General features: G+C 45.6%; 1 protein-coding gene across 2 annotated transcripts in view; it reads right to left on the bottom strand.

Annotated features, from left to right (window-relative positions):
- The window catches only part of ADGRE3 (adhesion G protein-coupled receptor E3), a 48856-nt gene that overhangs the window by 7880 nt on the left and 16653 nt on the right, over nt 1-24323 (bottom strand). For both annotated transcript variants that reach the window (XM_039252353.1, XM_039252354.1), the window contains exons 5-11: nt 24215-24252; nt 17446-17629; nt 13870-13989; nt 8381-8565; nt 4860-5027; nt 669-866; nt 175-410 (exon numbers count right to left, since the gene is read on the bottom strand). In XM_039252353.1, the coding sequence (XP_039108284.1) occupies nt 175-410; nt 669-866; nt 4860-5027; nt 8381-8565; nt 13870-13989; nt 17446-17629; nt 24215-24252 (1129 nt within the window). The remainder of the gene's footprint in view (nt 1-174; nt 411-668; nt 867-4859; nt 5028-8380; nt 8566-13869; nt 13990-17445; nt 17630-24214; nt 24253-24323) is intronic.

The raw sequence follows: 24323 nt of genomic DNA, 5'->3' as shown, positions 1-24323 counted from the left end.
TCCTTCCAGAACCTTCCACACTCTTATTGTCATCTTTCTCAGTCTCACCAGGAAGAAGGTTAGAGCTGTTCTAGCCAAGGGGAAAGGAGAGTGTGTTCGACATGCATATCCGAATCAGCATTGTTAACACTGCCCTCAAAACTGTCCACAGAACAGGCTGAGAGGTGAGCTCACCGAGTAGGTGTTCCATAAAGGTAAGGTCTGGTTGCAGCGGAAATGGCCACAATTAGAGCCGGGACTCCATAGCCCACAGGGAACATGAGCCTCTTCATGAACCTGTTCACGCTGGAGTAGTTGACCACCGTCAGGTTGCGTGCAGTGAGGAAGAGGTGGAGACCCTCCAACAGCATCCAGGTGAAGGAGGCCAGGTAGAGATAGTGTAAGGCACCCGCGATGATGGCGCACAGCACCTGGGGGAGGAGAAAGGAGTCACCAGGAGGGACTGCTGGGGAGGAGGGTGGCCCCAGGACCTCTCCCATACCTTGCCATCAGGGAGAACTCTTATATATATGGTGGAGCTGTTGAGAGAAGATTGTCTAAATAGACTATTACCTCTCCAACCTCCTGGGGCCCAAGGATATTGTATTAAGGTATCAGTGCAATAATGGCGCCATGAACTGAGCACCCCATGGCTTGGGGCGGGGGGTCTTCTGTGTCAGTGTCAGTACCTTGATCTTGGTCTGGTTGATGGCCGTGAGGAAGAGCAGGTGGGCCAGGAAGAGGCAGACTGAGAGCTGCAGGTGCAACAAGGTGCTGATGTTCTGGATGGCTTTGCACAGCAGGAAGGTGAGGGCTGCCAGGAGGAGACACAGCAGAGAAAGGACCAGCCCCACGTAGGTGATCACGACCAGCACGGGATCCTCCTCCTGGGACCCACCAAGGAGGACATCACAGTCAGTCTTCAGGATTAATTCCCCCCCACCTTTGGAATGTGGCATCCCAAACATAGGCATGAAGCCAGATGATGGAGAGTTTAAGAAGTGTCTGCCAGACTAAGTCTTTTTCTTCCCAGCTTTACTGAGGTGCCTAACATACAAAATATTGCACATATTGAATGCACACATTTTGATGAGTTTGGGCATAGGCACAGATCTATGATGCCGTCACCACAGTCAAGGTAATAAACATATCCATCACCCCCAAGATCTTGTGTCCCCTTGCTTTCTTCTTTCTGTGGTAAGAAACAACACGAGATCTACTCTCCTGATAAGTTTTCAAGTGAAGAAGACTGTATTAACCATCTGTTATACAGCAGATTCACATTGAAATGGATGCTAGGCTACATCGTGCACCAAGGGATGAAGGAAGCCCTGGGTAGCAGAGGTGCTTCCCACTCTCTGGTGCCTGCCCTTTGGCTGCTTTCTGTGAAATCCAGTGACCCTGCCTGAGACTATTTCTTCTGCTACATGAGCATGCTTGGAACACGCCAGAGGGGTCACAAGTACCGTGATGTTAATGCCTCTTAAAGCTGCCCTCAAACAATAGAAATTATAGCATTGGTCGATAAATATCCCAGCTCCCACACCTTTATGTGGGAAGGCTCTGAGAAGCACGTTCTATATCTCTCGGAAGTACCCAATGGGATTGAGTCCCACTTGTCCAGGTTGGTAATTCTCTCTCTCTCTCTCTCTTTCTCTCTCCTTTAGAGGGAAGGAAGGAGCACAGGGAGAGGGAGAGAGAGAATCCTAAGTAGGCTGTCTGTCTAGTGGGATTCGGTCTCACGACCCTGAGATCATGACCTGAGCAAAAATCGAACCGATGTTTAATTGACTGAGCCACCCGGGGGACCCCAGCATCTTTCTCTTTAACACATCCTTCAGTGGCTTCCTTCTCTTCTGTCTCACCTCCCTACTGTCCTACTCATGTGTCTTGGGGTCACCTCCCAGAGAAACTAGTTGCCCTCAAATTTTTGTCTCCGGCTCTGCTTACAGGAGATTCCAAACTAAGACATCTGTATAATTCAGCTCTTGGGGATGCGTCTCCTTAAAGACAGAAGCCAGGAGTCTGGTGAGTCAGGCAGACTCGGCAAGACTCACAGTGGGAAATGATAGTTGCCGTCTCTTATAATCATAGGGGGATCTTCACTTATTTCAAAGTCACTTTATAGAACTTTTTAATCCTTTGTTTTTTTAACCTTAAAAAATTGTGAAATATAACGCACATAGAAAAGAGCACACACATAAATGTATCATATGACTCATAATTATTAAATGATTGGTGAGCTCTTCAACTGGCCTGTACACATTATCCCAGAAGCTCTTTACAATTGCAAACCACCTTCTCCCCCGGAGGTAACCATGATCCTTTTATGATAAACAATTCCTGCTTATTTTTATAGTTTTACCACCTAAGGATGCAACTCCTGAGAATATGGTTTAGTTGTGTCTGCTTTTAGATTTTTTAATTTATTTGCTTATTTTCTTTTCTTTAAATTCTTTTAAATCTTTATCTTTGAGAGAGGGAGACAGAGCATGAGCAGGGGAGAGGCAGAGAGAGAGGAAGCCACAGAATCTGAACCAGGCTCCAGGCTCTGAGCTAGCTGTCGGCACAGAGCCCAACGCGGGGCTTGAACTCAAAAGCTGTGAGATCATGACCTGAGCTGAAGTCAAACACTTAACCAACTAAGCCATCCAGACGCTTCTATTTTTTTATTTAGAAAAATTTTTTGTTACATTTATTCATTATTGAGAGACAGAGAGACAGAGCATGAATGGGTGAGGGGCAGAGAGAGGAGACAGAATTTGAAGCAGGCTCCAGGCTCTGAGCAAGGTGTCAGCACAGAGCCTGACTCAAGGCTTGAACCCACAAACCATGACATGACATGAGCTGAAGTCAGATGCTCAACTGACTGAGCCACCCAGGTGTCTCTGTTTTTAGATTTTTGAAGTTTATTTATATTGAGAGAGAGTGCAAGCAGGAGAGGAGGAGGTGGAGGGGACAGAGAGAGAGAGACTCCCAAGCACTGCCAGTGCAGAGCCTGATGTGGGGCTTGAACTCACAAACCACAATATCATGATGGGAGCTAAAATCAAGAGTTGGATGATGAACGGACTAAGCCACCCAGGTGCCCTAGTTGTGTCTGGTTTAAAAACTTTTAAAAAATGTTTATTTATTTTTGAGAAGGGGGTGCAGAGAGAGTAGGAGACACAGAATCCAAAACAAGCTTCAGGCTCTGAGCTGTCAGCACAGAGCCCGACGTGGGGCTCGATCTCATCGTGAGATCATGACCTTAGCTGAATTCAGATGCTTAACTGACTGAGCCACCCAGGAGCCCCAAGTTGTGTCTGTTTTTAAACTTTGAATAGATGAGGCCACATTCTGCTCCACCCCTTCACTCAGAAAACTATTACAGGGGCTTCACCATCTGGAGTATGTTGCTTCCTCATCCCTGTGGAGGATCCCACATGGGATTTCTTATGTCTCATCCCAGAGAAGCATTGCTTTTAATGGCCCCCAATGGGGAAAGCCTCGGGATGCATTAACTACTAGAATGGATAACTCAGTTCTAGAACAGCCATGCAGGAGGATACTATATAGAACTGAAAGTAAGTGGACTCTGTCCAACTCATAGATGTCATGATGGATGAAAGACATCTTTTATGTTTTCAAACATATTTTACCTTGCCTTCTGCCGTCTGTAAGTAGGAGAGGTCAGAGATTCCCACCAGGCGTTATTCCGGAGGTACTACCTCCATCTCTGAGAGGAGGGCTGGGATCAGGACTTCCTGGGGACTGTCACCCAGCCTACGTTATTGGTGACTCCTCTGCCCCTGCCTTGGGGACATGTGTCCAGTCTGACTTTCTTTCACCACCTCTACTTCTGCCGCCCAAATCCTGGCCACTGTCCTCTCTCTGCGAGCCCACCATTGCTGTGTCACCGTCCATTGCCAAGCTGGGAGCCAGAGGAATGTTCTAGTGATATAATACGCAGCATCTCTGAGGCAGACCCTCCATTGCCTTCCCACTGCAGCTCAAATGAAATCTAAATTCTGCCCATGGCCTTGGGGGGTCTGACACATTTTCTCTGCTCCCATCATCATCTCCCACTTGTCCGTCGTTCACTCTGCTTCAGCCACGCTTCTTTCTGGAAGACACTACGTTTGCTGTCTCTTCAGGAACTTTACACATACACACAGCTCTTCTGGGATGCTTTTTTCCGAGGACTTTTCCTACTAGCCTTTTTTTTTTTTCTAAATTGAGGTAAGATCCAAACAATATAAAATTAACCATTTAAAGCATACAATTCAGTGGTGTTCGGCACATTCTCAGTGCTATGCACCCACTGCCTGTGTCTAGGACCAAGACATTCTCACCAGCCCCTAATGAAATCCCTATGCCCACAGAACACTTACCCCCACTTCTTGGTGTGGAATCATAACAACAGGCAGCCCTTTGTGTCTGACCTCTTTCATTCAGTGCGATGTTTTTGAGGCTCGCCCACATAACAGCACCACAGACTCAATATTCAGATTTCAGCTCAAACACTGAATTCTTGGAGAGGCCACCCTGACCTTTCTGTGCTGCAATCGCTTACTTCAACCACTTGAGTTTATTTTTCCCATTAATTTTTTAAAAAAATATTTATTTTTGAGAGAGAGAGACAGAGCATGAGCAGGGGAGGGGCAGAGAGAGAGGGGGAGACACAGAATGTGAAGCAGGCTCCAGGCTCCGAGCTGTCAGCACAGAGCCCGACGCGGGGATTGAACCAACCGTAAGATCACGACTTGGTTGAAGTCGGACACTTAACCGACAGAGCCACCCAGGCGCCCCTATTGTTCCCATTTTTTAAAGCGTATTTATCATCCCTGCTGAGGGGCCCCCACAGGTCTAGCTGGAGGAATTAGGGGCACACGTTGTACCTGGTTGGTTAGGGCCATGAGGACAGCAAAACTGGACAGGTGGGTGGAGCGGCATATGGTGTGACTTTGGTTTGCTTGGACCAGGAAGCAGCCATCGCTGGACCACTGGCCGCCCTCCTTCGTGCTTTTCCAGTAGACGCAGACCGCCATTTCGCTACTGAGCTTCATCTGAAAGTAAAAGGGGCTCATGATGTTCTTCCTTGGGGGGCACAACCCCCAACGTAGCGTCAGTCTACACCAGGGGCCAAGAGAATAGACACATGGCTCAGAAGTGACTCAGGGATTTTTATAAAAAAATAGTTTATTGTCAAGTTGGTTTCCATATAACACCCAGTGCTCATCCCCACAAGTGCCCTCCTCCATGCCCATCATTCCCCTTCCCCTCCCCCTCACCCCTGTCAGCCCTCAGTTTGTTCTCAGCATTCAAGAGTCTCTCATGGTTTGCCTCCCTCCCTCTCCCCCCCATTTCCCACCTTCTTCTCCCCCACGGTCCTCCGTTAAGTTCCTCCTAATCCTCCTATACGTGCAAACATATGGTATCTGTCCTTCTCTGCCTGACTTATTTCGCTCAGCATAACACCCTCAAGGTCCATCCATGTTGCTACACATGGCCAGATTTCATCCTTTCTCATTGCCATATAGTATTCCATTGTGTAGATGAACCACATCTTCTTGATCCATTCGTCCGTTGATGGACACTTAGGCTCTTTCCATGTTTTTGCTATTGTTTAGAGTGCTGCTATGATCATTGGGGTTCATGTGCCCCTGTGCATCAGCACTCCTGTATCCCTTGGGTAAATTCCTAGCAGTGCTATTGCTGGGTCCTAGGGGAGTTCTAGTGTTAATTTTTTGAGGAACCTCCACACTGTTTTCCAATGTCTCGGGGATTTTTATTTTAACTGAAGAGGATGGCTGCCAGGACACCTGCTCCCGTAGTCCCAGCTCTATTGCGAGTCCACATAACATGAAACACGATCCAGACTCTCTGGGAGCCAGAATTTTACAGGATGTCATTGGTTTCAGGGCTTTACCTGCCACCAGGGGAGCACCTGGGTTTAGTCAGTTGGGCGTCTGACTTCGGCTCAGGTCATGATCTCACGGTTCGTGGGTTCAAGCCCCGCATCGGGCTCTGTGCTGACAGCTCGGAGCCTGGAGCCTGCTTCAGATTCTGTGTCTCCCTCTCTCTCTGCCCCTCCCTTGCTTGCACTCTATGTCTCTGTCTCTCTCTCAAAAATAAGTCAATATTAAAAAAAAATCTGCCACCAGGGAAGTCAGACAAAAAAAAAAAAAGAAGTAAATAAAATAGGGGTGCCTGGATGGCTCAGTTGGTTAAATGTTTGACTCTTGATCTCGGGTCATGATCTGGCAGTTGGTGAGTTTGAGCCCCACGTTGGGCTCCATGCTGACAATGCAGAGCCTGCTTGGGATTCTCTCTGTCCCTCTCTCTCTGCCCCTACCCAACTCCCTTTCTCCCTTTCTCCTTCTCTCAGAATAAATATATAAACTTTAAAATAAAATAAATAAAATAAAATATCTGTGGCTCATGAGTTTTCTCTTAAACACTCACTAAGACAAATTTTCCTGATTTCTTCACACCAATTCTGTCCCTGGTGCCTTACAAAACAATAATTACTCATGCAATGAGAGGGGAAGTTTAGGAAAGAAGTGTCTCCCGGAGACAGAGAATGGAATCAGCCTTCAACCTCTTCTTTTTGTCCTAAGGGTTTCCAGAGCCTCACTTCATGGGGCCAAGGCAATGAGCCACATGCTCTCCTGTTTGGGGGGGGGGGCATATCTCCTTTCCACTAGACCATCTCCAGATTTCTTGCTCCACTCCCGCTGCCCCATGCCACATATAAAAACTTCCACACTTAGATTTTGTGCCTCAGATAGAGAAAACCTGCACATCCCCACTTTCTGCCCCTCAGTTCTGATTTTCTTTAAAAGTAAAAAATAATTTTATTTATTTTTCCAGCTTTCTTGAGACATAATTGACATAGAAATTATGTAAGCGTAAGGTATTCAACATAATTATTTGATCTATGCATACATTACAAAGTAAAGTTAATATTCACCGTCTCACGTAGTTGCAATTTTTACTTCGTAGTGAGGACTTAAAATCTACTCTCTTAGCAGCTTTCAAATATGCAGCATAGTTTGGTTAACTGGAGCCACGATGATGTATATTATGTCCTCTGAAGTTATTCTTCTGGTAACTGGAAGTTTGTACCTTTGATTTCCTGCATGTATTTCTCCCATTCCCCACCCCTGGTAACCAAAAGTACAGTCTCTGTGTGTCTATGAGCTCAGCGTCTTTTTAAGATTCTGTGAATCAGTGAGATCGTAGAATATTTGTCTTTCTCTGACTTATTTTACTTAGTATAATGCCCTCAAGGTCCATCCATGTTGTTGCAAATGGTGAGATTTCTTTCAACTCTTACTTTCTTTTTGTTTTTGTTAATTTTTTTTTTAATTTCTGAGAGAGACAGACAGCATGAGCAGGGGAAGGTCAGAGAGAGAGGGAGGCACAGAATCTGAAACAGGCTCCAGGCTCTGAGCTGTCAGCACAGAGCCCGACGTGGAGCTCGAACCCACGAACTGTGAGATCATGACCTGAGCCGAAGTCGGACACTTAACCGACTGAGCTACCCAGGGGCCCCTCCCCACTTCCTTTTTAAGTAGACTTAACACCCAGTGTGGAGCCTAATATAGGGCTTAAACCCACAACCCCGAGATCAAGACCTGAGCTGAGCTCAAGAGTCAGATACTTAACTGACTAAGCAGGTGCCCCTGGATCCTGCTTCCTTTAAAAGTTTGGGCAGAGGGGCGCCTGGGTGGCTTAGTCAGTTAAGTGTCTGACTTCGGCTCAGGTCATGTTCTCATGGTCCATGGGTTCGAGTCCTGCGTCAGGCTCTGTGCTGCCAGCTCAGAGCCTGAAGTGTGTTTCAGATTCTGTGTCTCCCCCTCTCTCTGCCCTTCTCCCATTCATACTCTGTCTCTCTCTCTCTCTCTCTTTCTCTCAAAAATAAATAAATATTTAAAAAAATAAACAAAACTTTGGGCAGAGAGAGGCTCCTGGGTGGCTCAGTCGGTTAAGTGTCTGACTTCGGCTCAGGTCATGATCTCGCAGTTTGTGGGCTCAAGCCCTGTATCAGGCTCATCTCATGGCTCAGGTCATCTCTACCCTGAATGTGGGGTTCAAACTCACAACCCCGAGATCAAGAGGCACATGCTCCACGGACTGAATCAGCCAGGAGCCCCTTAAAAATTATTCATGAGTTACTCTGCATGGTGTTTTTCTTATGATGGTTCAAAATCTGGAAATACTGAGTGTAAATCTAGAAACACTACATCTTCAAAGTCTCAATTTGAGCCCACCACATTTCAAGGGCTCCATAGCTACTTGAGGCCCCTGGTCACAGTATTCAACAGCACGTTCCAGAAGCACAGACTGGAGAGGAAACGCACATTGTTGGGTCCATGTCCAACCTAAGAACGCTCAAAGCGCAGCTCTGACCCACCTTCACGTGCTGAAAATTCAGAATCACAGACTTGGAGAGAGATGTATTCCTTTCAGGCCCGATGGCGGCACTCACTACCTGAGAGTTCAGGTAAACTCGGTCTTTGTCCTTTGCCTCTTCAAAAAATGTTGCATTTATGATGTTTCCAAGAGAAGAGTATGAAATAAAGGCAATTGCAGTGGGACCTGAAAAACAGAAAAATGAGAGTCTTAAAAAAATGCCTCAGTCCCTTCCCCACACCTACTATGCGTGCACACGTGTATATGTGTGCACGCACAGTCACGTACACGAGGGGCAGATGAAATAGAGATTCTCACTGTCTCTCCCTTTTTCCTTTCTGAGACAGACTTTGTGGTTTTGGCCCTGGACCCTTTTTTTGTACCGAATAGGGGGAAACTTGGGGGAAGAACTGGATGGATCAAGAGAGGTTAAGCTGATTTGGATAAGAAAGGACACTTCCGGCCTTCGGAGAAAATGATATAAAAGTTGGGGTGAGGGCAAAGAGGAGGCTGATGGGATTTTAAGGGAGGAGGAGTGGAGAGAGGTGGGTCAGTCCTCAAAAAGGAAACTCAGCAAGTTAGGTAGGTCTTATGTGATGCTATCCACTTCCTCCGCTGCCTCCTGGAGACTTCTGGAAAGACTGACTTATTTTTCAAGACTTTTAGAATTGGTTTTGCATTCCCTTTGGATGAAGAATAATGTTGAGACTGGACTTAAGGAAATTCGTTAACAGTTGGGTTACACGTATGTCTATTTCTTTCTATGGATGAATGTAATCATCTCCTTCCATATATTATGTATGTAAACCAGATCTAGAAATAGTGTAGACAGAACTCATAATAGGGGCGCCTGGGGGGGCTCAGTCAGCTGAGCGACCAACTGTGGCTCAGGTCATGATCTTACAGTTCATGGGTTTGAGCCCTGTGTCAGGCTCTGTGCTGACAGCTCAGAGCCTAGAGCCTGCTTGGGATTCTGTGTCTACCTCTCTCTCTGCCCCTTCCCTGCTCACACCGTCTCTCTGTCTCTCTCTCTCAGAAATAAAAAACCTTAAAAAAAGGTTTTTATTTGAAGTTAGTGGAAAGGCACTGAAGGATGTTAAGCAAAGGAATGGCATAATTTAACATACTTTATTAATAGGCTAAAAATATCTATGCACACGATATAGTCATATATCAAAAATGACATATTCAGGACATATTCGTATCATGTATTTATAACTTTATTATATAGTAGAAGGACTTGCACATGACATATGTCAATAGGACACTGGTATGGGCCATACTGTGTCCCCCCTCATAGTTTATTAAGTTGATGTCCTTCAGAATGTGATTGTTTGAAGACAGGGCCCGAGGAGGGAGCGCCTGACTTCAGTGCTGTGATGGAAACAGGCAGTCCTGGGAGGCATCACGGAGGGGGTGAGAGCTGAGCCGCACTGAAGAATAAAGAAGAAATCTGGACACGGAAAGAGAGACCGGGGATGCACACTCACAGAGAAAAGATCAGGTGAAGACACAGGGAGAATTTGGCCATCTGCTGAGGAGGAAGGCTCCAGAAGAAACCCACCTGCCTGTGTCTGGGCCTCCAGGGTTGCGAGAAAATAACTTTCTCTTGTTTATATAAAAGGAGAAAACATATTTATCTTTTAGGTTAATAGGTTCCTGGATTAAAAGCCCAGCTTTGCCTTTCTTACCAGCTCTGCAGTTAAAAAAAAAAAAATCTTGTTAGAATAAATTCCTCATAGGCTTCTCGACTCAGGCTTCTCTGGTCTGGCCTGAGGGATCGGAAACAATTCACTTCTATTTCTCTGAGTTCATGAGTGTTTCCATTTGTCAGAATGAAACAGTGGTAGGTGGGCTGGAAAAGACAGGCAGGTGATGTGTTCACCTGCTCTGATGCTTAGAAATAGCTTATTTTTAGGCAGGGGTATTCTGGTTACGGGCAAAATCACGAGCAGAAAAGAGAAGGGTGGCTTTACTTTTCCAAGGTCAGCCTCTGTGGCCTGGGTTTGCTCTCTGAGATGTTTTACAGGGGGGTGGGGTCATGTGATTGTCTCGAATTGCCTGGGACCGTCCCGGGTCACCACCGATGGGTGTCTCCCGGTGATTGGATAACATCTCCTTTGAATCTTAAAGTTGTTGCTCTTTGAAGGTCATTTATAAGGTCGCCTAGATGAGCATGTCTCAGTTGGGGGGGAGGGGTCGCAATTCCGTCCCCTCTGGGGACACTGGGCAATGTCTGGAGGCATTTTTGGTTGTTGCCTGGGTGTTTGCTACTGACGCCTAGTGGGCGCAGGATGGCCCGCATGACAGACAAGGATCCTGCGCTAGACAGAGCCTGAGGGACAGAGACACAGCCCTCTATGAGCTTGTCACACATCTGTCAATGGGCTCATTTCTGTCGTTGCGAACGTTGAGGCATCGCCCTAACTGTGGATTTAATTCAGGGAACATTTGTCACTGTCCTCCAGGTAATGTGCCCCTAATGGTGACGGTAGGGAGAAGTCCTTCATGGTTCCGGTCCTTGTGGGGATACCAGCACAAAGACGTCAATCAAGACAGAACACAACGTGTCAGATGCCAGGATAAGGTAGGTTCGAGATGCTGGGGGAACGTAGAGGAGGGAGGGTGGGACTTTGGTGCCGTGCTGGAAGCGGGCAGTCCTGGGAGGCCTCACGGAGGAGGTGAGGGCTGAGCTGCGTTGAAGAGGAACAGTTCACCCAGTGGAGTGGTGGTTGGGATTCCTGGCAGAGGAACAGCCCATGCAAATGTTCAGAGGTGAGACTACGGGGCGTCGTTGGGGGAGGGTAAAGAGTCCCGGGCATGTGTTTGTTTGGCCTGCACTGTGAGTCTTGCACACCCTCCACAAATCCTGAGTTTCAGGAGAACCTGGTGACAACGCCGGTGTGGATTACGTGGTTGGAGGTTGGCTTCCATCCCCCGCCTGCCCCGTTCTCAAACGGGGCAGATTCAAGTCCTTATCTTCTTGGGGGAGGAGAGGAGTAATAGGAACGAATTGCCTCACTTCCTCAGTTCGGCATGTGGTTCGCTGTCCATGTTTTGTTCTCTTTGCTTTGGGACTTTTACTGATAGCACAGGCCAGCTGCGCCCACATTTACAGGATTGGATTTTTTAAAAAATGTTTTATTTATTTCTAGGAGACAGAGAGAGAGACAGCGTGAGCAGGGGAGGGTCAGAGAGAGGGAGTCACAGACTGAAACAGGCTCCAGGCTCTGAGCTGGCAGTCAGCACAGAGCCCGACGCGGGGCCCGAACCCACAAACCGCGAGATCATGACCTGAGCGAAAGTCGGACACTTAACCGACTAAGCCACCCAGGCGCCCCAGGATTGGATTTTAAGACTCTGTTTATCATGTTACACTAGTTATAAAGATATAGCAGCTATTGTCAGACCAAATTTGAAAATTGAAGGTAGTCGGGGCGCCTGGGTGGCTCAGCTGGTTAAGCATCTGACTCGCGCTCAGGTCATGATCTCATGGGTTGTGAGTTTGGGCTCCGCATCAGGTTCTGTGCTGATAGCTCGGAGCCCAGAACCTGCTTTGGATTCTGGGTCTCCCCCTCTCTCTGCCCCTCCCCTGCTCGTGCTCTGCCTGTCTCAAAAAATAAACATTAAAAAAAATGGAAGGTATTCATGCAACCGACCTGATTTTTGGTTTCTCTTGAAAAACCACAAAGTCTGGCAACACTGGGACACTTAATAGTTTAACAATCTATTCCTTTGTACACAGGGTGTAGTAGATGTTGTAGGTGCCTTGACTATTCCCTTGGCACTCTTGGGTTTCTTTTTTTTTTTTTTTATGGTTTATTTATTTTGAGAGAGAGAGAGCGAGAGTGAGCATGAGCAGGGGAGGGGGCAGAGAGAGAGGGAAGGAGAGAATCCCAAGCAGGCTCCACACTTAGCATAGAGCCTGATCCAGGGCTCAATCCCATGACCCTGGGATCATGACCTGAGCTGAATCAAGAGTCAGATGCTTAACTCACTGAGCCACCCGGGCGCCCCAGGTTTCTTCTATACTGCTGGGTTCTATTGTAAGCAACTGTAACTCTCTGCCTGGGGGCATTCCCTGTAGGGAATGCATTTGATTTGTACACAGGGCAGAATGGAAAGGCCTGGGAGTCAATCCTCCTAGAAGGACCCTCAGCCTGAGATGGATCAGAACAGCTCTTTCTCCTTGAATGGGAGAGCTCAGTAGGGTGGGTCACAGTTACCACCTGTAGTAATCTGCTCACTAGTGTAATAATACCAGTATTGGCTGCCCTCTCTTGTCTCTCTCATTTCTTCTCTCCCCTACTGGGATGGTTATTTATTTATTTATTTTCTTAAATAGTTTATTGTCAAGCTGGTTTCCATATAACACCCAGTGTTCATCCCGACCGGCCCTCCCCCATGCCCATCACCCCCCTTCCCTTCTCCCCCACCCCCATCCACCCTCGGTTTGTTCTCAGCATTCAAGAGTCTCTTATGGTTTGCCTCCCTCCCTGACCCCAACTATTTTTCCCCTCCTTCTCCCCCACGGTCCTCCATTAAGTTCCTCCTAATCTACCTATATGTGCAAACATATGGTATCTGTCCTTCTCTGCCTGACTTATTTCGTTCAGCATAACACCCTCTAGTTCCATCCATGCTGCTACACATGGCCAGATTTCATTCTTTTTCATTGCCATGTAGTATTCCATGGTATAGATAAACCACATCTTCTTGATCCTTTTGTCCGTTGATGGACACTTAGGCTCTTTCCCTGTTTTGGCTATTGTTGAGAGTGCTGCTATGAACATTGGAGTACGTGTGCCCCTATGCATCAGCACTCTTGTATGGGATGGTTAATCTTGTGTCCATGTGGGTAGGCCATGCTACCTAGATATTGGGTCCAAATGTGAGTCTGGGTGTTGCTATAAGGGTATATTTTAGAGGATGATAACATTTAAGTCAGTAGACTTTGAGTAAAGTAGATTACCCCCTATCATCCAATCAACTAAAGGCCTTACGAAAAAGAATGACTTCTCCCCAACAAAAATGTATTCTGTCTCTAGACTGTTTTGGTCTACAGCGACCACATTAACTCTTCCCTGGGTCTCCAGCCTGCTGTCTAGATTTTAGACTTGCTACCCTCCATAATCATATGAGCCTATTTCTTAAAAATCTCTGTTTCTCTCTCTCCCCACATGTACATCCTACCGATTCTCTTTCTCTGGAGAATCATGACTAATTCACCTCCTGATGCTTCCTACCCTGTCTGAGACCTGGACAGAAAAGCTTCCAAATTGTAGAGAGATGTCTTCCGTGCTGAGGAATAGAAAGCCTCCACTTTGGGAAGTTGTTTGTTTGTTTGTTTTTAAAGGAAAAGGCTCAAATGACACAGTCTTAGGGTAACAAACCAATTAGGAAAGAGCTTATTGGCAAATCTCCAAAGGACTCACACAATAATGCTGATCTGTGTGTCCTAGAGGTTTTGACCGCAGCCATTCCACGTACCTGGCATGTTTTCCTGCACGACGTCATTGCAATGGATGTCCATTGAGTTCATGTAGGTGTTCAGGCTGAAGACCTTTCCTCCTTCAGAGCAATTGTTTGTAACAACTAGGGTTTCAATAGCTGGTGAGAAAAATAACAGGCAGGTTTATCATTATTATAAGCTTTAAAAATGTGAACAGCAACATGAATAGGTCACATTTACTGAATGTCTAGAATGTTCCAGGCACTGTACATTGTCATATAACCCCATGAGGGACATTATCCAAAGGAGGAAACTGAAGTTAAGAAGTTAACTCCTTAACTCCTGAAATACAAGGTTGTTGTTGTTTTTTTTAATGTTTATTTCTGAGAGAGAGAGAGGGAGAGAGGGAGAGACAGAACATGAGCAGGGGAGGGGCAGAGAAAGAGAGGGAGACACAGAATTTGAAGCAGGCTCATGGGGGCTTGAACTTACAATCTGTAAGATCATGACCTGAGCCAAAGTGGGACGCTTAACTGACTGAGCCACCCAGGCGCCCCCTGAAATATAAGTTCTTAATTAACACTCTCTAGCAATCATCTTTGAAGCAACAATTCTGTTCCTAGGAATTTTATTCTCAGAAAACAACATGGATGGGAGGGCAGATTTAGTGATGAGAAAGTTCACAGCAGCATAGGTGATCATGTGGAAAATAGGAAATGATCTAAATGTTCAACAAGGAGGAACTGATTCAATAATTGATGGCTTATCTCTATCATGGGGAGCCAGGCTTCCAATGAAAATAGCTCGTGGAAATATTTAACTTAACCAGTAGCAGATGGTTGGAGGCTGGTTGTGGGTTGGAAACTGTTGAAGCTGGGTGATGGGTACAGTCAGGTTCTTCCTGTATCTCCCCATTCATGGTATTATCCCCACTCACAGATGAGGGGAATGAAGCCCACTGAGGTGAGGACACTTGTTTCCCATCAGTTAGGACCTGGCCAGATCAGGAAAGGTGAGAGCTACTTGTAATCTGAAAAACGGTTTAATTTTGAATGAAATGAATGAGTGAGTGAATGAATGAACAAATAAATTAATAAATGAATCCCGATTTCTGTTTCCCAAGAAGGTAAGACATTGGATTTTATTTTATATTAAAAATTATTATTATTATTATTATTATGGAACATAAACTATCTCATCATGAAAATTGGTAAAATAAAATCTTTAGGTAGGCATACACAAATTCTTTGATATCCCTGAGGTGAATAAAAACACAGCAAATGGGGGTGCCTGGGTGGCTCAGTCAGTTAAGTATCCTACTTGGGCTCAGGTCATGATCTCGCAGTTCATGAGTTTGAGCCCCGCACTGGGCTCTGTGCTGACAGCTCAGAGCCTGGAGCCTGCTTTGGATTCTGTGTCTCCCTCTCTCTGCTCCTTGCCTGCTCACATTCTCTCTCTCTCTTTCTCAAAAGTAAATAAACATTAAAAAAATAATAAAAAACACAGCAAACAGCATTTCTGGATGCCAATATGGTTATATGTAACAAAGTCTATAAAGTGCTTCTTTTCTCCTTGACCTAATGATTCTTCCTCTATCAATTTATCCTAAGAATATATCAAACAAATGTACACAGTCAAATTTTCAATGGTCTTTTTCTGAGGGTATTTGGCAACAAACTACATTTCCCAGAATAGGGAAATAAATATAGTACAAATAAATTATATGTAATGCAATTTGGCAAACCATTGAAGACAGTAATGTAAGTAATGATGCTGTATACAATTTATATGGAAATATATTGGTGATGTCATAAGTGAAAACTGTATGTACAATATCGCATACCCAGCAAATACGTTCCTTCATCAAACATGTACCTATGTGGCTATGGGATTGGAAGACTGGGCTGTGGGCAGATTTGGCTAGTCTAAATTTAGTTTTGTTTATGTGTTTTTCTTTTTTTTTTAATTTAATACTTGGTTTTGCTATGGTATTTTATTTACCTTTGTGTTTTTTTAAATAGTTTATTGTCAAGTTGGTTTCCTTACAACACCCAGTGCTCATCCCCACAAGTGTCCTCCTCCATGCCCATCACCCCCCTTCCCCTCCCCCTCCCCCCGTCAGCCCTCAAGTTTGTTCTCGGCATTCAAGAGTCTCTCATGGTTTGCCTCCCTCCCTCTCCCCCACTATTTTTCCTCTTCTTCTCCCCCATGGTCCTCTGTTAAGTTCCTCTTAATCCTCCTATACGTGCAAACATATGGTATCTGTCCTTCTCTGCCTTACTTATTTCGCTCAGCATAACACCCTCAAGGTCCATCCATGTTGCTACACATGGCCAGATGTCATTCTTTCTCATTGCCATGTAGTATTCCATGGTATAGATAAACCACTTTTTAAAATAGTGAAATGATTACTAAAGTCAAGCTATTTAACAATATCATCTCCTCACCTGGTTATATTATACATATGGATGACAAGTGTGATAAAAGCATTTTTATTTTAAAAATATGTACTAGGCCGTTCCTTCTGGGATGCCATACAAATCATGACTGTGACATGTGCCAGTAGGTATTAGACATTGCATTAAAATCACGCTACTTTTTGGGGTGCCTGGCTGGCTCAGTCAGGGGAGCATGTGACTCATGATCTGAGACTCAGTCCGAATTCCACATTGGGCATAGGGAATACTTAAAAATAAAATCTTAAGGGTGCCTAGGTGGCTCAGTAGGCTAACTGTCTGACTTTTGGTTCTGGCTCAGGTCATGATCTCACAGGTTCGTGAGTTCGAGCCCCACGTTGGGCTCCACACTGTTAGCGTGGGGCCTGCTTGGGATTCTCTCTCTCTACCTTTTTCTCTGCCCCTCCGCTGCTCGTGCATGTGCGTGTTCTCTCTCTCAAAATAAATAAACAAACTTAAAGAAAAAACACTACTTTAAGCCAAAATCCTAGACTCAGGATTGGAAACAACTGACCATCTTTTCTTTTCTTTTCTCTTTTGTTTTCTTTTTTTTACTTTTCTTTTTCTTTAACAGCTCTTTGGAGGTGTGATTAATGTACAATAAACTGCGTATAAAACAGTGTACAATTGGGGCACCTGGGTGGCTCAGTTGGTTAAGTGTCTGACTTCGGCTCAGGTCATGATCTCACAGTTTGTGGGTTCAAGCCCCACATCGGGCTCTGTGCTGACAGCTCAGAGGCTGGAGCCTGCTTCGGATTTTGTGTCTCCATCTCTCTATGCCCCTCCGCTGCTCACACTCTGCCTCACTTGGTGTCTCAAAAATAAATAAATGTAAAAAAAATTTATGAAAAAATAAGTGTACAGTCTGACTAGTTTTACAGAGTGTGTATATGCCTGTGTGTGTACATGGCATATACCTGTGATACTAACACCACAACTGAGGTACTGAACATGTGTCCCATCCCCAACAATCTCCTTAAATTGTCTCATGCTCTTTTACTCCTCTCTCCCCCCTCTCCTGTCACTATAGATTAGATTGTATTTTCTAGAATTCTATATAAATGGACTCATGCAGTGTGTTTATTTATTTTTCTAATTGTGTAACCCAGACTCCAGCTCATAATATCCCCTGTGCATATCAGGCCAGATCGTTCTTACCCACAGTACTGTTGTGAATTTTCTGGCTTTCTTGGTCTGGGGCTTTCAAGGCAGTTTCTAGAGCACTCGATTCTATAGTCTGGAGCACAGTTGTGGCCCAGGTCGCGACTTTTCTCTTCTCTCCCGTTTCCCACGCAGTGTCATTAGTGAGAAATGACTCGAATTTCTCAACAACATGTTGCAGCTTTGAAGACACAAAGGATAAGAAAGAAATCCAATCTGATAGGTCTCACACCCCGAGAGGAGGTGGAAGGCACGAGAAATCAGGATCTTCAGCCAGAGGACTGGGTTGGAATCCTGTCTCTGCCACTGACCAGCTGCATGAACTTGGGAAAATAACTCGATTGCTCTGTGCCTTGGTTTCCCCCCTAAGGCTGAGGACAGTAAAAGGACCCCATAGAGTTTTGGGGAAGATTAAATGAATAAGAGATGCTACCTTTGAAGAACAATGTCTGTGCCTGGTAAACACCAGATGAGGGTAGTTACTTGAATGTCTTTTACCAACAGGGAAGCGATAGGCTTCCTAGGAATAGTACAGTGGTTCTCCAGTAGGGCGACTTTGAACTTCCAGTGACATTTGGTGACATCTAGAGACATCTGGATCGTTGCCACTGAGGGATGCTACTGGTGTCTAGTGGGTGGGGCCAGGGGTGCTGCTCAGCACTCTAGAATGCACAGGACAGCCCCTCCCACACTGCGGTAAGGAACAACCCAGGCTCAGATGTCAGTGGTGCCAAAGCTGAGAAAAGGTGGAGTTGTTATAGCTCAAAAGACATTCTAGGGGCACCTGGGTGGCCCAGTCGGTTACACTTTCCGCTTCCACGCGGGTCGTGATCTCAAAGTTTGTGGGTTCACGGCCCCCATCAGGCTCTGCAGTGAGGGGCCTGTTTGGGATTCTGTCTCTCTGCCTCTCCCCCCTCCAAATAAATAAATATGCTTTAAAAAAAAAAGCCTTATGGGAATATGTCTTCTAGCAGTTTCTTTCCTTGTGGAAGAAGAAGAAGAAGAGAAGACAAGACATTCTAACTGGCCCTTTTATTTTATTTTTATTTTTTTAAATATTTTTATTTATTTCTAGGAGAGAGAGAGAGACAGCGTGAGCAGGGGAGAGTCAGAGAGAGAGGGAGTCACAGACTCTGAAATAGGCTCCAGGCTCTGAGCTGGCTATCAGCACAGAGCCCGACGCGGGGCTCGAACCCACGAACTGTGAGATCATGACCTAAGTGAAAGTCGGACGCTTAACTGACTAAGCCACCCAGGCGCCCCTAACTGGCCTTTTTAAATCAAGAAATTTGTCTATAAAGCAAAGAGATGAGCCAGAAGGTGAAAAGAATGAAAGGCTGAGGTGAAATTTTATAAATATAGGTGTAATAAAATTGTAACATAGGTGGACTTGAAAGGCTATTTTTATGCACATCGCGTCCTTGCACTTAAAAGTGTGGTCCTTGGGGGGTGCCTGGGTGGCTTAGTTGGTTAAGCGTCCGACTTTCGCTTAGGTCATGATCTCACGGTTCGTGGGTTCGAGCCCCGCGTCAGGCTCTGTGCTGACTGCCAGCTCAGAGCCTGGAGCCTGTTTCAGTCTGTGACTCCCTCTCTGACCCTCCCCTGCTCACGCTGTCTCTCTCTCTCTGTCTCCTAGAAATAAATAAACATTAAAAAAAAAAAAAAAAGTGTGGTCCTTGGACCAGCAGCGTCAGCATCACCCGGAAGTCTGTTTGGAATGCAGACTCTTGAGGTTCTGAGTCCAAATCTGCATTTTAACAAGAGTCCCAGGGCATTTGTGGGTTCGCAGGTTCGGTTCCAGACCACAGTAGTAAAGTGAGTATCATGGTAAAGCTATTCAAATAATATTTTTGGTTTCCCAGTACATATAAAACTTTTGTTTACACTGTACTGTAGTCTATGAAGTGTGCAATAGTGTGTCTAAAAAATGTACGAGCTTTACGTCACCCAGTGCTCATCACAAGTGCCGTCCTTAATCCCCATCACCCATGTAACCCATGACCACCGGGTGAAGTATGGAATTGTTGAATCACTGTCGTGTACACCTAAAATCAATATAACACTGTATGTTAACTAACTGGGATTAAAATAAAAACTTTGAGGGCACCTGGGTGGCTCAGTCGGTTAAGCCAACTTCGGCTCAGGTCATGATCTTGCAGTCCGTGGGTTTGAGCCCCATGTCAGAGTCTGGGCTGATGGCTCAGAGTCTGGAGCCTGGAGCCTGCTTTGGATTCTGTGTCTCCTTCTCTCTCTGTCCTTCCCCCGCTAACACTCTCTCTCTCTCAAAAATAAATAAGCATTAAAAATATTTTTACAAGCCAACCAATCAAGTAAAATTAAAAAATGTGCAAACCTTAAGTAAAAAAATACTTTATAGCAAAAAAAAAATGCTAATCGTCACCTGAGCTTTCAGTGGCTCATAATCACTGATCACAGATCACCATAACAGATGTAATCATAATGGAAAAGTTTGAAATACTGCGAGAACTATCAAAATGTGACACAGAGACACGAAGTGAGCAAATGCTGTTGGAAAAATGGTACCAATAGACTTGTTCCATGGGGAGGGGGGACTCCTCAAACCTTCAATTTGTAAAAAACACGATACCTGAGAAGTGCAGTAAAGTGAAGCCCAATGACGCGAGGTACACCCGTGTGTTCAGTTACTAGACAGTAAAACCCATCAGGATAGGGACTTTGCCTTTGTCACAAAACAGCACCTAGAACAGTCCTTGGTGAACGTAGGTGCTCAATGTTTATGGGCTGCATGAATGCTCTTAGGAGGAAAATGCTATCGCACCGAAAAGTTATAAGCTGAGGGATATATTAAAAAAAAGGCTGGAGGAACATTCAGAACCAGGGTTCAAGTAAGTCTTTGGAAGGCTTGGCTCCTTCAGTCTGAGCTCTGTGGAGATTCTGAGCTGCGTTTGCTAGTTTACAAGCAGCTTCTAAGCTTGCCCAGTATAGGAAACATACCTCTGTTCACTAAATGACTGCTGAAATCTTCATGGTTTAAACTCATTTGTACACAGAGTAGGCACCAAAGTATTTGCCCTTCAGAATTGCTACTGTAGTATCTGATTCAGCAAGGAGACTTTGCACCTTTTTCTGGCAATGCATTTGTTAACTGAGGTGTACCTCACACAGCATGAAATACACCCCCCTTTTTTAAATGTTTATTTATTTTTGACACACACACACACACACACACCATGAGCGGGGAAGGAGCAGAGACAGAGGGAGACACAGAATCCGAAGCAGGCTCCAGGCTCCGAGCTGTCAGCACAGAGCTCGACGTGGGGCTCGAACTCAGAAACCATGAGATCATGACCTGAGCTGAAAGTCGGGCGCTTAACCGACTGAGCCACCCAGGCAGCCCGAAATACACCCTTTTAAAGTGTGGTGGCAATTTAGTAAACGCACAATGCACCACTTCTACGTAGTTCCAAAACATTTCCATCACCCCAAGATAAAACCCTTTAAGCAATCACTCCTCCAATCTCCCCTCCCTCAGCCTCTGGAAACCACTAATCTGCTTTAGTGGATTTGTCTGCTTTGGATGTTTCATAAAAATGGAATCCTACACTATGTGACTTTTTGTGTCTGGCTTCTTTCACCCAGCAGGATGGTTTCAAGGTTTACCCGTGTTGTAACGTGAATCAGAACTTTACTCCTGTTTATGACTCAATAATATTCCACCCTATGGATCTACCATTTTAAAAAATCCGTTCATCTATTGATGGGCAATTGGGCTGTTTCTTCCTTTTGGCTACTGTGACTAGTACTGCTATGAACCTGGGCGTGCAAGTATCTAAGTCTCTGCTTTCAATTCCCTGGGGTGTATTCCTAGGAGTGGAATTGCTGGCTCATATGGTAATTCTATGTTTAACTCTTTTAATATTTTATTGTAGAGAGAGAGAGAGAGAGCAAGCAGGGGAGAGAAGGAGAGGGAGACAGAGACAGAATCTCAAGCAGGCTCCACCCTGAGCATGGGGCCTGACATGGGGCTCACAACCTCGGGATCCTGACCTGAGCTGAAATCAAGAGTTGGATATTCAACTGACCGAGCCATCTAGGTGCCCCGCTCTGTTTAACTTTTTGAGGAAATGGGCAATGAAACTTCATAAAGAAACGCTCCTGTTACATGATAATTACAGTTATTTGTTCACTACTTCAGTGAACACTTGCACTCCCAGTGTGGGCTTGGGCTGATTCCTGCCCTCAAGAAGTACACTGTCTAGGTGTTGACGACACATGACTGTGGCTGCTGTGGGTTCGCGGGAGAGAACACTGGAGAACCCGAATGGAAGACGTATTACAGACGAGGCATTATGCAAAGTATTCCACATGTACTATTTCATCTAACCTTCCCATCCTTCCAAGGAGGTGGATGCCGTCGTTACCCCCATCTTACAGATGAGTAAATCGGTCCTGGAGAGTGCGATGGTTATTTTTATGTGTCACCTTGGCTGGGCCAGAGGTGCCCAGATATATTTGCTCAAGCATGATTCTGGGTGTGTCTGTAAGAGTGGTTCTGGATGAAATGAATGTGTGGATGCGTAGACGGAGGAAAGGAGATTGCCCTCCCCAAAGTGAGGGGGCCCCATCCAGTTGGATGAGGGTCTGAATAGAACGAGAAGTCTGAGTAAGAGGGAACTGTCTTCTGCCCGACTGCCTGCTTGACTGCCTGGATCTGGGGCAGGGGTTTTGTTTCCTTCATACTTGCCTGGAACATCGGCTCTTCTGGGTCTGAACCATAACGCCAGCAGAGGTTGTCCCAAATCCCTAGCTTGTTTACTGCGTATCTTGGGACACGTCAGCTTCCGTCATCACACGAGCTAGTTCCTTATAACGAATCTCTTCTCTGTGTCCCCTATTGGTTGTTCCTCTGGGGATCCCTGACTAATGCAGAAAGGTGTGTCATTGTGCCCATGGCACTTGCCACTGAGGTGCTGAGATTTGAACCTCTGATGGCACATCTAACCTCTGCACCCCTCCAGCAGAAGAAACTGGGGAAGGGGGTGTTAACTCATATGGAAGGGCTTAGGGAGGCCATTCAGGAGGATGTGACACCTGAACTGAGTCTTGAGCAAGAGAAGAGAGGAAGGAAGGCAGCCGGGTGAGGTACTGGGAACAGTTTCAGGTAGAGACAGCGGCATGTAGCTGGAAACCTGGGGCTTGGAGGTCAAGATGTGAGCAGTCCCTCTGGAGTAGAGCAGGGTGAGGGTGCAGAATGGGGCGAGGAAGGGACCAGCCCATTCTGCTAGACTGCAGATTCGCAGAGACATGGGTCCTTCTCTTTGTTAACATTCAGAGTCCATTTACAGACACTAAGTGATTGCTACCTATCAGTCACGTTCTTGGTCTGTCTCTTGTAAGGGCCTGTAATATCCATTCCCCTCCCCCTTCCTTTTATTTTTTTTTAAGTTTATTTATTTATATTGAGATTGAGAGAGAGAGAGTGAGCAGGGTAGAGGCAGAGAGAGAGAGAGAGAGAATCCCAAGCAGGCTCCACTGTCATCACAGAGCCCTATGTGGACTTGAACTCACGAGGCATGAGGTCATGACCTGAGCTGAAATCAAGAGCCAGACACTTAATGGACTGAGCCACCCAGGTGCCCCTCCTCCTTCCTTAAAAAAATTTTTTTTTAATGTTTTATTTATTTCTAGGAGAGAGAGAGAGACACAGTGTGAGCAGGGGAGGGTCAGAGAGAGAGGGAGTCACAGACTCGGAAACAGGCTCCAGGCTCTGAGCTGGCAGTCAGCACAGAGCCCAACGCGGGGCTCGAATCCACGAACCGCAAGATCATGACCTAAGCGAAAGTCAGTGCTTAACCGACTAAGCCACCCAGGCGCCCCTCCTCCTTCCTTTTAATAACTGAATGAATTCCTCAGATTTTACATGGACCATGTTCCCCATGTACAGACCACATTGTCCCAGCTTCCCTTGCAGCTAGTTTTGGTCGGGCTACCTTAAGCCTCTGGATTGTTGCTTTAAGGCAGCTCTCAAGGCAATGATCACAACTTCATTAGCGTATTATAGAGTGAGCAGACGTATCCCTTTTCTCCACTCTCCCCTCTTCACCCTGTGCTCCGGACAAACTGCCCTGGGCTCTATCTCCCCACGACCCACCAATACAATGGGTTGTGGCTTTGGAGCAACCCAGTTTTGGTCATGTCATTGAGGACAAGGTGCTGGGGGGATTGTGGGGCAGCAGTACGGGAAGAACGTGGGTGCCCTGAATGGCCTCACCCGCCTGGACTGTTAACTCAGAAAGTAATAAAAATCAGGACACCTGGGTGGGTCAGTTGGTTAAGGGTCTGACTACAGCTGAGGTCTGCCTTTCTTGGCCTGGGAGAGATCCTATCTTTAGGGAGCAGTTTACATACACACACACACACACACACACACACACACACCCATGTGTACATACACATACTATCTAACTTTACCATGAGATATATAACAGTATACATATAGTGATTAACTGTATGCATATTTCATAGTTACACATAATATAAATTACATATAATATTGTACTATTATAATTAATTTCTATTATATTATAATTTAAAACTACATTAAAACATACTACATACCATAACTTGAAATATAAAATATATAGCATATCACACTTACATGGTATATATATGATACACAATGTCTAGCACACATATAATATATGGTATCCACACCCACATGCTAATTTGGGGCTTTGTAGATACTTGGTATCTGGTGGGGCTCCAGGACTCAACTTCCACTCACCTCTTCTGTATCTTTGGTTGGCTTTGAGGAAGTGGTTTCTGCAAAAGATATCAAGGGAAGTTACTGTTGGAACTGAGAGCGAAAGGCCAGAGAGGGTGGAGGGTGAATA

This window comes from Hyaena hyaena, unplaced genomic scaffold, assembly GCF_003009895.1.
Source record: "Hyaena hyaena isolate Hyena2069 unplaced genomic scaffold, ASM300989v1 scaffold_414, whole genome shotgun sequence".
Classification (NCBI taxonomy): domain Eukaryota; kingdom Metazoa; phylum Chordata; class Mammalia; order Carnivora; family Hyaenidae; genus Hyaena; species Hyaena hyaena.
This window is presented reverse-complemented; position numbering and strand designations above follow the sequence as displayed.